The sequence below is a fragment of the Trachypithecus francoisi genome, unplaced genomic scaffold (genome assembly GCF_009764315.1).
Source record: "Trachypithecus francoisi isolate TF-2019V2 unplaced genomic scaffold, Tfra_2.0 Lachesis_group20, whole genome shotgun sequence".
NCBI classification, from domain to species: domain Eukaryota; kingdom Metazoa; phylum Chordata; class Mammalia; order Primates; family Cercopithecidae; genus Trachypithecus; species Trachypithecus francoisi.
The window spans coordinates 63849607-63861299 of NW_022681466.1; the positions used below are offsets into that span (position 1 = coordinate 63849607).

At 40.1% G+C, this 11693-nt stretch overlaps 1 protein-coding gene across 7 annotated transcripts in view; it reads right to left on the reverse strand.

The window, feature by feature from the left end:
* NDEL1 (nudE neurodevelopment protein 1 like 1) overlaps positions 1 to 11693 on the reverse strand; it is a 73082-nt gene that overhangs the window by 25103 nt on the left and 36286 nt on the right. For all 7 annotated transcript variants that reach the window (XR_004430833.1, XM_033184600.1, XM_033184596.1 and 4 more), the window contains exons 5-7: positions 11535 to 11671; positions 9324 to 9497; positions 5096 to 5187 (exon numbers count right to left, since the gene is read on the reverse strand). Coding sequence is in view for 6 of the 7 variants with exons in the window: in XM_033184600.1 (XP_033040491.1) it covers positions 5096 to 5187; positions 9324 to 9497; positions 11535 to 11671 (403 nt within the window). In the remaining variant the exon portion in view is untranslated. The remainder of the gene's footprint in view (positions 1 to 5095; positions 5188 to 9323; positions 9498 to 11534; positions 11672 to 11693) is intronic.

The following is an 11693-nucleotide window of genomic DNA, read 5'->3' on the forward strand; positions in this document are numbered from 1 at the left end:
CTACTCATCTCAGTTGATAATGGTGGTTAGTTCAGCCATGATCAATCAACTTTCTAATAAAAAGGCGGAATACTTATGCTCCCTTTCTAATGAGCTCAGAATATTTTATTTTTTCCTCTTAGTGTTACTGAGGGAAATACACGTAATCTTCCCCTTACAAGTAAGAAAAGTGTGGCACGGGAGGTCGAACAGCAGACCCCAGGTCTCTTGCCCCTATCCATTGTTCGTTTCTAAGTTGTAGACTGTTGGTTGGTGTTAGGAGCAGGGTGTGTTTTGGGAGCAAGCACTATTAAAGAACCCAAAAATATCACCTGATAATTTTTTTTAGGGCAGCCAATTCTTTCTCTAGGTTCTTCATTTTTTCTACTGCATGAGAATGAATGAGAACATTTACAACACTTTACATGAAATTAAAAGCTATTTTATTTCTGAGAGCATTCTGTAAAATGTTTTAACTGATACCCTTTGTCTGTAATTAAATAATTCACCTGCAAATGACACTGGTCTTTTAGCATTTACCTCTAAATTGGGCACCCTTGTTTTGCACCTGTCACCACAACATCTGGCAAGCACCAGGCTCTGCCAACACAGATGTCATGGAGAGATCAGGCGTTTCTCATGTATTTCCACGCGCTTAGACATCATCAACTGCCTCTTTCCCATAAACACTTTGCCCAAATCAAACCCCTCCTTCTCCAAAAAGAAAAATACTATCCCTGGCCAAAATATATATATATATACACACACATACACACACACATACATATATATATATTAATATATATATAATATACACACACAATTCATGTCTATTATCCACAACAGTAAAGGACTGGGAATGCACAGCTAAATTAAATCCACAGGTAAAATATACTTCACTTTGAGAATCCATTTGGACATCCTCCCCCGACATTTCAATAAGAGCTATTAAAGAAACAGCAACAACGGCTGGGCGCAGTGGCTCATCCCTGTAATCCCAGCACTTTGGGAGGCCGAGGCAGGTGGATCACTCAAGGCCAGGAGTTCGAGACCAGCCTGGCCAACATGGTGAAAGCCTGTCTCTACTAAAGAAAAAATGTTAAAAATTAGCTGGGTGTGGTGGCATGCACCTGTAATCCCAGCTATGCCGGAGGCTAAGGCACAAGAATCACTGGAACCCAGGAAGCAGAGACTGCAGTGAGCCTAGATAGCACCGCTGTACTCTCGCCTGGGCGATGGAGTGAGACTCTGTCTCAAAAAAAAGAAACAGCAACGAAAACAGACAAACGTTTGTCTTCTCCTTCTTGCCTATGACAAAAGTACAATGGCCTACTAAAACGACAGCCGAAACAAGGAAGGGAGGTAGCGACCTTGTAGGGCAAACTCTGAATAAGCATAATTCAGCAATAATTCAGCAGCTTATCAAAGCTACACATACACAGTAGAAATTGAGAGCCATTCAATTCCTATATTCAAGACACGCGTTCATTCATTCAAATACATACTGAGTATCTATCACACGGCAGGCACAACTTATGTCTGAGACATCAGTGAGACATCCAAGCACGAGCACCAGGTCTTTTCAGGGCGAAAAGGGTGGTCTAGAGATTAAGATTTGAAAGATATCCCCACCCAGGGGTGGATGAAACTATGGCTGTGATTAAGAAGATCAGAAAATCAAGGACAGAACTCTGACTAAAACCAATGTTGAAAGGGTGAGCAGATGAAGACCCTACAAGATGACTAAGAGGAATGGAAAGAAAGTTGGGAGCAGCCATGAAACAGCATCAGAGAAGCAGAGAAAAGAGGGCATTGAAAAAAAAAAAGGGTCAGTGTTGAATGCTTCAAGTAAAATTAGGACAGAACAGCATCCACTGGATTTGACAGCACTGAGATCACCAGTGAGCAGTTTTAGCGGCACGAGCAGGGGACAGAGCCCAGGCTAAAGTGTCTGGGGAGTGTGCATGCAGTCAAAATGCTAACAAAAAACGGAGACACGCTTTCAAGAAGCTTTAAAGTATGCAATATGTACCACATAAGTATTACATATATTTATGTGGATAGCATGCAATACAGAAATATCAAAATATACATGTATAATACATAACATATAATGTGTAATACGTAAACATTACACACAAATATTAACACATATATAGTAAAAGGCTGAAGATACAGGAGAAATAAAGATTTGAGGGTTGGAAGAAATGAGATCCAAAGCACAGATGGACAAAATTAGCCACGGGTAGGAATTTGCACTGTTACCACTGGGACAAAAAGGAGGAATGGCTACAAATAGAGGTAATAATAGGAGGGTAATAGCAGAAGATGAGAAAAGAAACCAAAGAAGCTTAAAACAAATGGCCTTCATTTTCTCTGTGAAGGGGATGCAAGAGTAGAGAACGGCTTCCAGTTCAAGTCAGCGGACAAAGTGTAAAGAGGTATAAATGAAATATTCATAAAAGCCCACAAAGGCTGGTGGACAGCAGCAGACGCAAAGTGTTGATGACTTTTGGAGGTCGTTATTTTGATAACTCTTAGAAGACAGATTGTCAGCTGAATGTGTAAACCATACAAGGATGCCAAATTAAACTTTCATGCACCACTTCTGAATAAATTAAAGTACAAGCAAAACAAACAAGGAACAAAGACAGACGACGACGTGGGGTTGAGGAATAGGCAGAACTAACCCAAGAGTAAAATGGAGAGAAATTCGAGGGCAACAACAATGCAGCAGCCCTCGAAGCCCATCAGGGCATCCCGCAAAGAGTGTGAAGAAGAAACTAGAAGATAGGAGAGCAAAGAAAGATACAGGTTTTTTCTACTCAAAAGAGAGAAGGGGAAACAAATGCTAGGAAAAGAAAGCAGCATACAGTCAGCTACAAAATGAAATATTAAAAAACCCGGTATGATTTTGAGTAAATTACAGTTAAAGAACAAAATTCTCAAAACACATTTGCTGAGTGGCACAAATATAAAGACCCACCCGACAGTCCAACATCTCCTCTGTGATGACACAGTAAATGACACACATACGGGCATTGTTACAAATGCTATTTGACTGATTTTCCATTTTTAGAACCAACCAACAGAGAGCTCACACAGCTAGTAGAGGGCTCAGAAAGCGGAGTGGGAGTGTCGGGGGAAGAAAGGGAGAGAACAGAGAGTTAAGATATAGCCTCATACTGGCCAGAAATGGTGGTTCACACCTGTAATCCCAGCACTTCGGGAGGCCAAGGCAGGCAGATCACCTGAAGTCAGGAGTTCGAGACCATTGTGGCCAACATGGTGAACCCCGTCTCTACTAAAAATACAAAAATTAGCCAGGCATGGTGGCGGGTGCCTGTAATCCCAGCTACTCAGGAGGCTGAGGCAAGAGAATCACTTGAACCCAGGAGGCGGAGGTTGCAGTGAGCCAAGATCATGCCACTGCACTCTAGCCTTGGCAACAAAGTGAGACTGTCTCAAAAAAAAAAAAAAAAAAAAAGATATAACCTAATACATTCGAAAATGAAAGTTTACGAACGTTAATTTTTTTACAAGAACAAAAAATAAAAATAAAAATTTGGGAGGAGGTGATCTAAATTCCTTATCTCTGCTTAAAGTTGAATAAATCAAGATAAACAGAAAAATAAGCATATTATTTCAAGTACTAAAGACAAATACTACAACACAGAGAATTTTAAAATGGTTATCTTGGGAGTGAAGAAAGATTATTCTACGTACTATAGGAATGACCTATGCACTTTACTTTGTATTTTAACTTTAAAATGCAGGTTTAATCTGATGGTCAGAAAATAACCCCTATGATGAGCTGAAACAGGCAAACATAAGACCTGTGTCTTAGCCTCCCATATCTGCTTTAGATAAAGTATAACGCAATTTCTACATTTTTTAGAAAGTGTCACACACGAAAATAAGTGAAGGGGGTAGTAGATACTGGGAAACGGCAAGGGCTGGAGAGGTAAAACTCACTAAGGGAAACATGAATGGAAGCTAATGCTAGAAATGCAGACTTGATAGTGGCATAAATCCACATGGTTCTGCAACTGTTTCCAGTAATTCAGATGGCAGACCTTCTATGTGGCCAGAGAGACCATGAAGTAAGTCAACAGTGACAGAGTAAGAGATGTGTGAGATCACCGATGAAAGAAAGGAAGTAAAAGCAAGAGATGGCAGATAAAAACAAACACACCAAAAAATGGGGTAATACTCTTGATGAGGTTAAAGAGTAGGTATGATACAGAGTAAAACACACTGACTAAGCAGAAAAACGGGTTTAATTTTTTTTTTTTTTTTTTCTTTTTGAGATGGAGTCTTGCTGTCTGTTGCCCAGGCTGGAGGGCAGTGGTGCAATCTCGGCTCACTGCAACCTCCGCCTCCTGGGTTCCAATGATTCTCCTGCCTCAGCCTCCCAAGTAGTGGGATTTCAGGCACCTGCCACCACGCCAGAATAATTTCTGTATTATTAGTAGAGATGGGAGTTCACCATGTTGGCCAAGCTGGTCTCGAACTCTTAACCTCAAGTGATCCACCCGCCTCAGCCTCCCAAAATGCTGGAATTACAGGTGTTAGCCACCACGTCTGGCTGGGTTTAATATTTCAGAAGCAAAACTGTTCTGGAATACAAGGCTCACACCAAGGAGAAGGCACTGAAGTTGAGGTGGCCAAGGAACAATAAGGTGGGCAAGACTAAGAATAGAGAGTAATGCCATGAGCCAAATGTTAAAGTCCCACAAACACAAGACAAGGGAATGACCAGGAAGACGGCAGACAACAGTAAAGACCAGGATGAGGGTGGTAGAAGACACACAGCAGGCCTTAGACAAAGTATTCTAGACAAGGACAGAGGCGTCGTGCTGTTGAAACAGGAATAGAGAACAGGAAGAATGCCCCGGTGGGAACCTCAGAGCTCAAGGTACAGGCTCTTGTGCAGGGGCATCCTGAAGGGTCATCTGGACTAGCCTCTGGCCAGTCAATGGATGCTTTTGCCTGTCAGCTTCATGACAGCCTTTACCACGGGAAAGTCTCCTTTCTTTCTTCCCTCACTTCAAATTAAGAAATAATTCAATACCTTGTCAGTGGAAACACCTAGTGATAAATAATTGAAACTTACCCCTACTTTCCGTAAGAGATCCCCCACGATGTTTAGTGCTGATATCCTAGCAGAGGGAGTTAGTGGACTGGTACCAAAACCGTTTGGTATAGCTAGAGAAAAATAAAAGCTGAGTGATTACACTTGCAGTTTCCTTGATATTTGGGTTTTGTTGTTGATGTTACAATGTAGTATAACACTCAACGCAATATCAACAAACAACTTCCAAATATGGACAAAGTACAGATACCATAAATAGGCTTAACCACTCTCCAATGGGTGGATATTTACATTATATCAAATTTTTATTTTCATATCAAATATATATAATTAAATTATATCAAGTAATGCTACAAGGACATATACTCTTACACATCTAGACAAGTATTTCTGGAAAAAGAGATTCCTAAAAATAGAACTGCCGGCTCAGGCATACATCCATTTTTTTCACCTTGACAGACCCTGCCAAAATGCTCTCTAAAAAGCCTGTACTAACATCAGCAATCTATGTGGGGGTGCCCTTGATAATACTAGGTATTATCTTTTTTTTTTTTTTTGGACAGTTTGATAGTCACGTTGTTTTACTTTCTATTTCCATAGTAACTAATCATTTGAATCTCTTCTGAAAAATCAGCTGTTTAGTCTTTGTACGTTTCTCCACTGGTTTATCTTTCCTCCTGTAATCTATCTGTAAGAGTTCTATACATTCTGAATATTCACCCTTTCTCTTACATACATTGTATCTCTCAGTGTGACATTCATCTTGTAAACGCTGTGTTTTGGTAGGAGAACCTTTGGCTTCTCCATCTTAATGTCATAATCTTTCCCACACTTTCTCTTAGTATCTTTCTATGTTTTTTACATTCAGATCATTTAATTTACCTAAAAATTATAGTGTCTATAAGACACATATCTAATTTTTTTCCTCTAAATGGATAGCCAATTGTCCTAGTATCATTTAGGGAAAACTCATCTCATCTGAAATGGCACTATAACTATAAACTAAATTCCCTAAATATATGAATATATTTCAGTTCCATTGAATTATTAGCCTATTCTATCAGAAGTATGCTACTTTAATTAGTATAATGTTAAAATACATTTTGATATCTCAAAAAGCAAAGGTCCTTCTTGTTATTAGCCTATTTCAAACTCTTCTCAGCTGTTCCTGCACATTTACTATTCCAGAAAAATTTTAATACCAACATATCAATTTTTAAAATCCTGTTCAGCTTTTTATTAGAAGTTGAAATTATAGATTGACTTGGGAAGAATGGATACTGTAAGAAAATTCAGTCTTCCCATTCAGAATCACAGTATTTACCATTATATTCACCCACATCTTCTTCCACACTCAGTAGTTTTCAGTCGTGCACATTTCTTAATTTTTAAGAGATAATATGACATCATGATTAAGGGCTCTTGAGCTGAACTACTGTATACAAATCCAGTTCAGCCATTGGGTAAGTTACCCATATGTAAAAGGGGATAAATAACAACTACCTCATCCTAAAGTTGTTGTGAAGTTTAAATTAGTTAATGTACTTTAAAAATGCACGTAGTAAGTACTCAATAAAGGTTAGCTATTATTTTTTATGTTTGTTTTCCACAGAGTGCTAATCAGCAACGAGAATACTTGAGTGGGGTTTTTGTTGTTTCTTATCCTTCTTCCCCTCTAGAATGCAATCTCATTGCAGGTAGGGGCTTTGTCTTACCACTGCGCTCCCAGCACCTAGAAAAATGCATGACATATAATAGGTGCTCGATGTGCTATAAAACACTGCTGTACTGTTCTTGGCAGGGATTTCTAGATCTCATTTTTCCCTATTCGAGTTTTATATTTTAGGTGTTATTAAACCTGTGCTTTTATGGTAAGGTGCATTAAATGCTTTTTAGAAACAAACATTGTAGACCAGGCACGGTGGCTCACACCTGTAATCCCAGCACTTTGGGAGGCCGAGGTGGGTGGATCACCTGAGGTCAGGACTTTGAGACTGGCCTGACCAACACAGCGAAACCCCATCTCTACTAAAAATACAAAATTAGCTGGGTGTGGTAGAGGGTGCCTGTAATCCCAGCTACTTGGGAGGCCGAGACAGGAGAATTGCTTGAACCCAGGAGGTGGAGGTTGCAATGAGCCGAGATCGCACCAATGCACTCTAGCCTGGGCAAAAAAAGCAAAACTCCGTCTCAAAAAAAAAAAAAGGAAAAGAAACATTGTAAAAAATAAAATACAATTAAAGACAGACCACTTCAGAAAGACCAGCTCTAAGATCACACAGATTTCTCTGACTACCTGCTGCTGCTCACAATTCTGTGCTTGCTTTTTTTTGGGGGGGGAGGGACGGAGTCTCGCTCTGTCGCGGAGGCTGGAGTGCAGTGACGCAGTCTTGGCTCACTGCAAGCTCCGCCTTCCAGGTTCACACCATTCTCCTGCCTCAGCCTCCCGAGCAGCTGGGACTACAGGCGCCCGCCACCACGGCCGGCTAATGTTTTGTATTTTTAGTAGAGACGGGGTTTCACGGTGTTAGCCAGGATGGTCTCAATCTCCTGACCTCGTGATCCGCCCGCCTCAGCCTCCCAAAGTGCTGGGATTATAGGCGTGAGCCACTGCACCCTACCAATTCTGTGCTTTCTTGTAATGAAATTGCAGTGATCTAGTACACAGCAGCTTTTACGTTAGCCCGTGAAAATTCATGCTATTGGTTCCAGCCTAAAAACGTATCTATTAAGCAAATATTACTGCCATACAGTTGGCACATCTCATGCTGTGCCAGAGCAGGCTCCATGTCCTGTTGACTTCCCAAGTCCCTGAATGAAAACTCTTAACGGGCTATTAAAAAAAAACGTGCACCACCTATGGGTGTCACCTCAACTGAGGCCTTTCAGTATTCTGATGAGTCTTCAACTAAAGGATTTTCAGATCTGCATAATTCTAATCAGTAACATAAAACCAAAACTGTTAGTCCTCAGATGTAATTGGGAAATCTTCAAATACACAAGTGGCTAGTCTGAAAAACTGACCGCAAGGGCTCCTGGTGACTGCTAATAATCTATTGCCTGCCCTTTGTCCTCAGCAGTAAACCTGGTACATACTAGTGCAATTAGTAACACCTTATGACCATATAGCACTTTCACATACTTTATCTGATATCATCTCGTAACAAGGCAAAGACAAGTGGAATTATCTACTGAAGGGCCACTGAGCACTTGAAATGTGCTTAATGTGACCAAGAAACTTAAATTTATATTTTATTTCATTTTAGTATACATTTAAATAACCACATGGGCTGGTGATAATATATTGAGTAGCAGAGACATACAGAGCTCACTGTACTAGCTGCCCACACAGCATTCTCAAAGATAAAACCCCATATTTTAAAAAGGGTGGGATGACAGCTTCAATATAGGGTGGGGAAAAAAAAGCATGGGGGGATGAGAGTAGCTGAAATATGAACTGCGAGCTGCAAAATCTAAACAAATCTCAATTGAGAGCTTTAGGATTCTATTGTAAGGTTCTATCTAGTGGCTACTAGATGGTTTTTCTGCTTATGTGGATTGAGAAAAACACACTGGCTGATGGCAATGTGAGTATTCTGTATGTGCCAATCATCAATTACTCTGAATGATGCTTTTGAAAATGGCAGCTTCTGAAGCATGTAACAGAATGGGCATGTCTACTCAAGCTAGTCTTACATGAGTCTGAAAGGCAACTTAATGATTCTCTGTACATTCTATGTAGAAACGCCTCAGGTCTCCCAGGATATGGAAAGTGGCAAAAGGAAGAAATAAAACTGTATTTAAATATCATCCCCAAATCTGTATGTGACAAAGAGATGTGCACAAACATACACAAGCACACAACAGAAAAAAAAACTCAAAATGTTAATGGTGGGTGCCTGTAAATGGTAAGATAACATGATTTTTATTTTCTTTTTTTTCTGTTTTTAAAATTTTCTACCTAAACATACTGCTGTAATCGCAAAATCTATTGCTATCATCAAAAAATAAACTTTCCTTAAAAACCTTTAACTTTTAAAAATCTCATCTTAAATGTAGCCATTGTTTCACTGTTTCCTATGTATGAGTGGCCTAGGAAGACAATTCCTTCTTCTGTTTCACATAGCACTAGACTTCACCAACTTTTAAACTAAAATTACTCTTTAAACCTTAGCAACCGCCTTCAGCAACAAACCCCCTTAAGCTGATCATCTAACACACGGCCTCAAAAAGAAAAGACATTACAAACCTTTCGGTGATGGAAAAGTGTTCTCCGTTCCTTTGCCAACGGGGGTAGCTGGCAAAGAGAGTGATGCTTGGACGGCGGAGTCCATCTTTTCACAGTCTAGAGTTGGAGAGCTAGGAGCCGACTTTCTAGTTACTTCCTGTTGTCTTTCCCGAACTGCTAGTTCTTGCCTTAAATCTGTAAAATATTCCAAACAAGGGCAGGAATACTCACTAGAGGGAGCAAATATATCAAGAAAAGTGACATCTAAAATGTCATAAAGATCTTCTTCCTAAATTACTATTTCTCAAAAACGAATTTTCTATTTAATTATTAACAACTTTTATTTCTAGGGGAATAAAAATGGCAAAACTACTGTCTAAATGATCTTTTAGAATTTAAAAATGTTATAATCTGAGAGAAATTACTTATGCTCGTATGCAAAAAGTAACAGTGCAGAGTCCACGGTACAATTCACACAAAAGTAAATATTCTTCACCAACTCATTTGCTTTTATTTTCAAATGATGTAGTTTTGGGGTTATTGCAAAATCAACTAAGTGCATTTTTGTAATTTTAAATGGGTTGGCATTAACTATTATCATGATGAAATATTTAGTTTTAGAAAAGAAGTATTCAGAGTGGTTTAAATTTTTGTCATTCTTCTTGCTTTGTTGCCCAGGCTAGAGTGCAGTGACACAATCTCGGCTCACTGCAACCTCCACCTCCTGGGTTGAAGAGATTCTCCTGCCTCAGCCTCCCAAGTAACTGGGATTACAGGGGCACACCACCACACCCGGCTAATTTGTTTTCTACTTTTAGTAGAGACAGGGTTTCACTATGTTGGTCAGGCTGGTCTCGAACTCCTGACCTCAAATGATCTGCCAGCCTCAGTCTCCCAAAGTTCTGGGATTACAGGTGTGAGCCATCACACCCAGCCAATATCAGGTTTTTAACCCAAAATTAATGTTATCTTTTCCGATTATGCAATTTAACCTACAGAATACTTGCTTACGTTAAAAAAGGAACAAAGTCATCCCCCTTTTGGGCATGTATCCAAAATAATTCAAAACAGGATCTCAAAGAGGTATTTGCACACCCATGTTCACAGCGGCATCATTTGCAAGAGCAAGAGATGGGAGCAACTCGATGTCCACCCACAGATGAACAGATAAAGAAAATGAATACATACAATGGAATATTATTCAGCCTTAAAAAAGAAGGAAATTTTGTCACATACTACACATGGATAAACCTTGAGGACATTATGCTAAGTAAAATAAACCAGTCACAAATACTGTATAATTTCCCTTTTATGAGGTTTCATAGAAAGTAGAACTGTGGTTGCCAGGAGCTGAAGGGAAGGGAAAATGGGTAGTCACTATTCAAAAGGTATAGTTTCAGTTTTGCAAGATGAAAAAGTTCTAAAAATTTGTTTACACAACAATTTGACTATACTTAACACTACTGGAGTATACACTTTAAAATGGTTAAGAAGCCAGGCACAGTGGCTCACACCTGTAATCCTAACATTTTGGGAGACAGAACCAGAAGGATCACTTAAGGCCAAAGGTTCAAGACCAGCCTGACCAACATACTGAGCCCATCTCCACAAAAAAAAATTTTTTTAATTAGCCAGATGGGGCCAGGCATGGTGGCTCACGTCTGTAATCCCAGCACTTTGGGAGGCCAAGGTGGCCGGATCACGAGGTCAGGAGTTCGAGACCAGCCTGACCAACACGGTGAAACCCCATCTCTACTAAAAATACAAAAATCAGCTGGGTGTGATGGCGGGCACCTGTAATCGTAGCTACTCGAGAGGCTGAGGCAGGAAAATCGTTTGAATCTGGGAGGCGGAGTTTGCAGTGAGCCAAGATTGCACCATTGCACTCCAGCCTGGGCGAAAGTGTGAGACTATGCCTCAAAAAAAGGTTGACTCTAAGCTTCTTCTGGCATAGGGACAGGAAGGTAAGGGAGGACAAACACAGTTGTCCCTCGGTATACATGGGGATTGGTTCCAGGACCCCCACCTACACCAAAACTGGCGCATACTGAAGTCCCACAGTCGGCCCGTATGTATGAAAAGTCCGCCCTCCGTATACAGGGTTTTGAATGGCATGAATACTGTATTTTCAATCTGTGTTTGGCTGAAAAAAATCAGAGGATAAGTGGACGCATACAACTCAAACCCATATTGTTCAAGGGTCAATTGTATTCTTTAAGTTATAGATTTTACCTCTTGCTTCATCCTTTAACCTCTGCACAGAGACCAACAAAGATTCCTTTTCATCAAGTTCACTTTCTAAAAATGCGTTTCGTTCAATGGCCTGATTTAGCCTTTGTTCAAAGTCTTCCAGTGAAACTATTGTTGCCCTAAAAAGAAAAATTAGAGTAC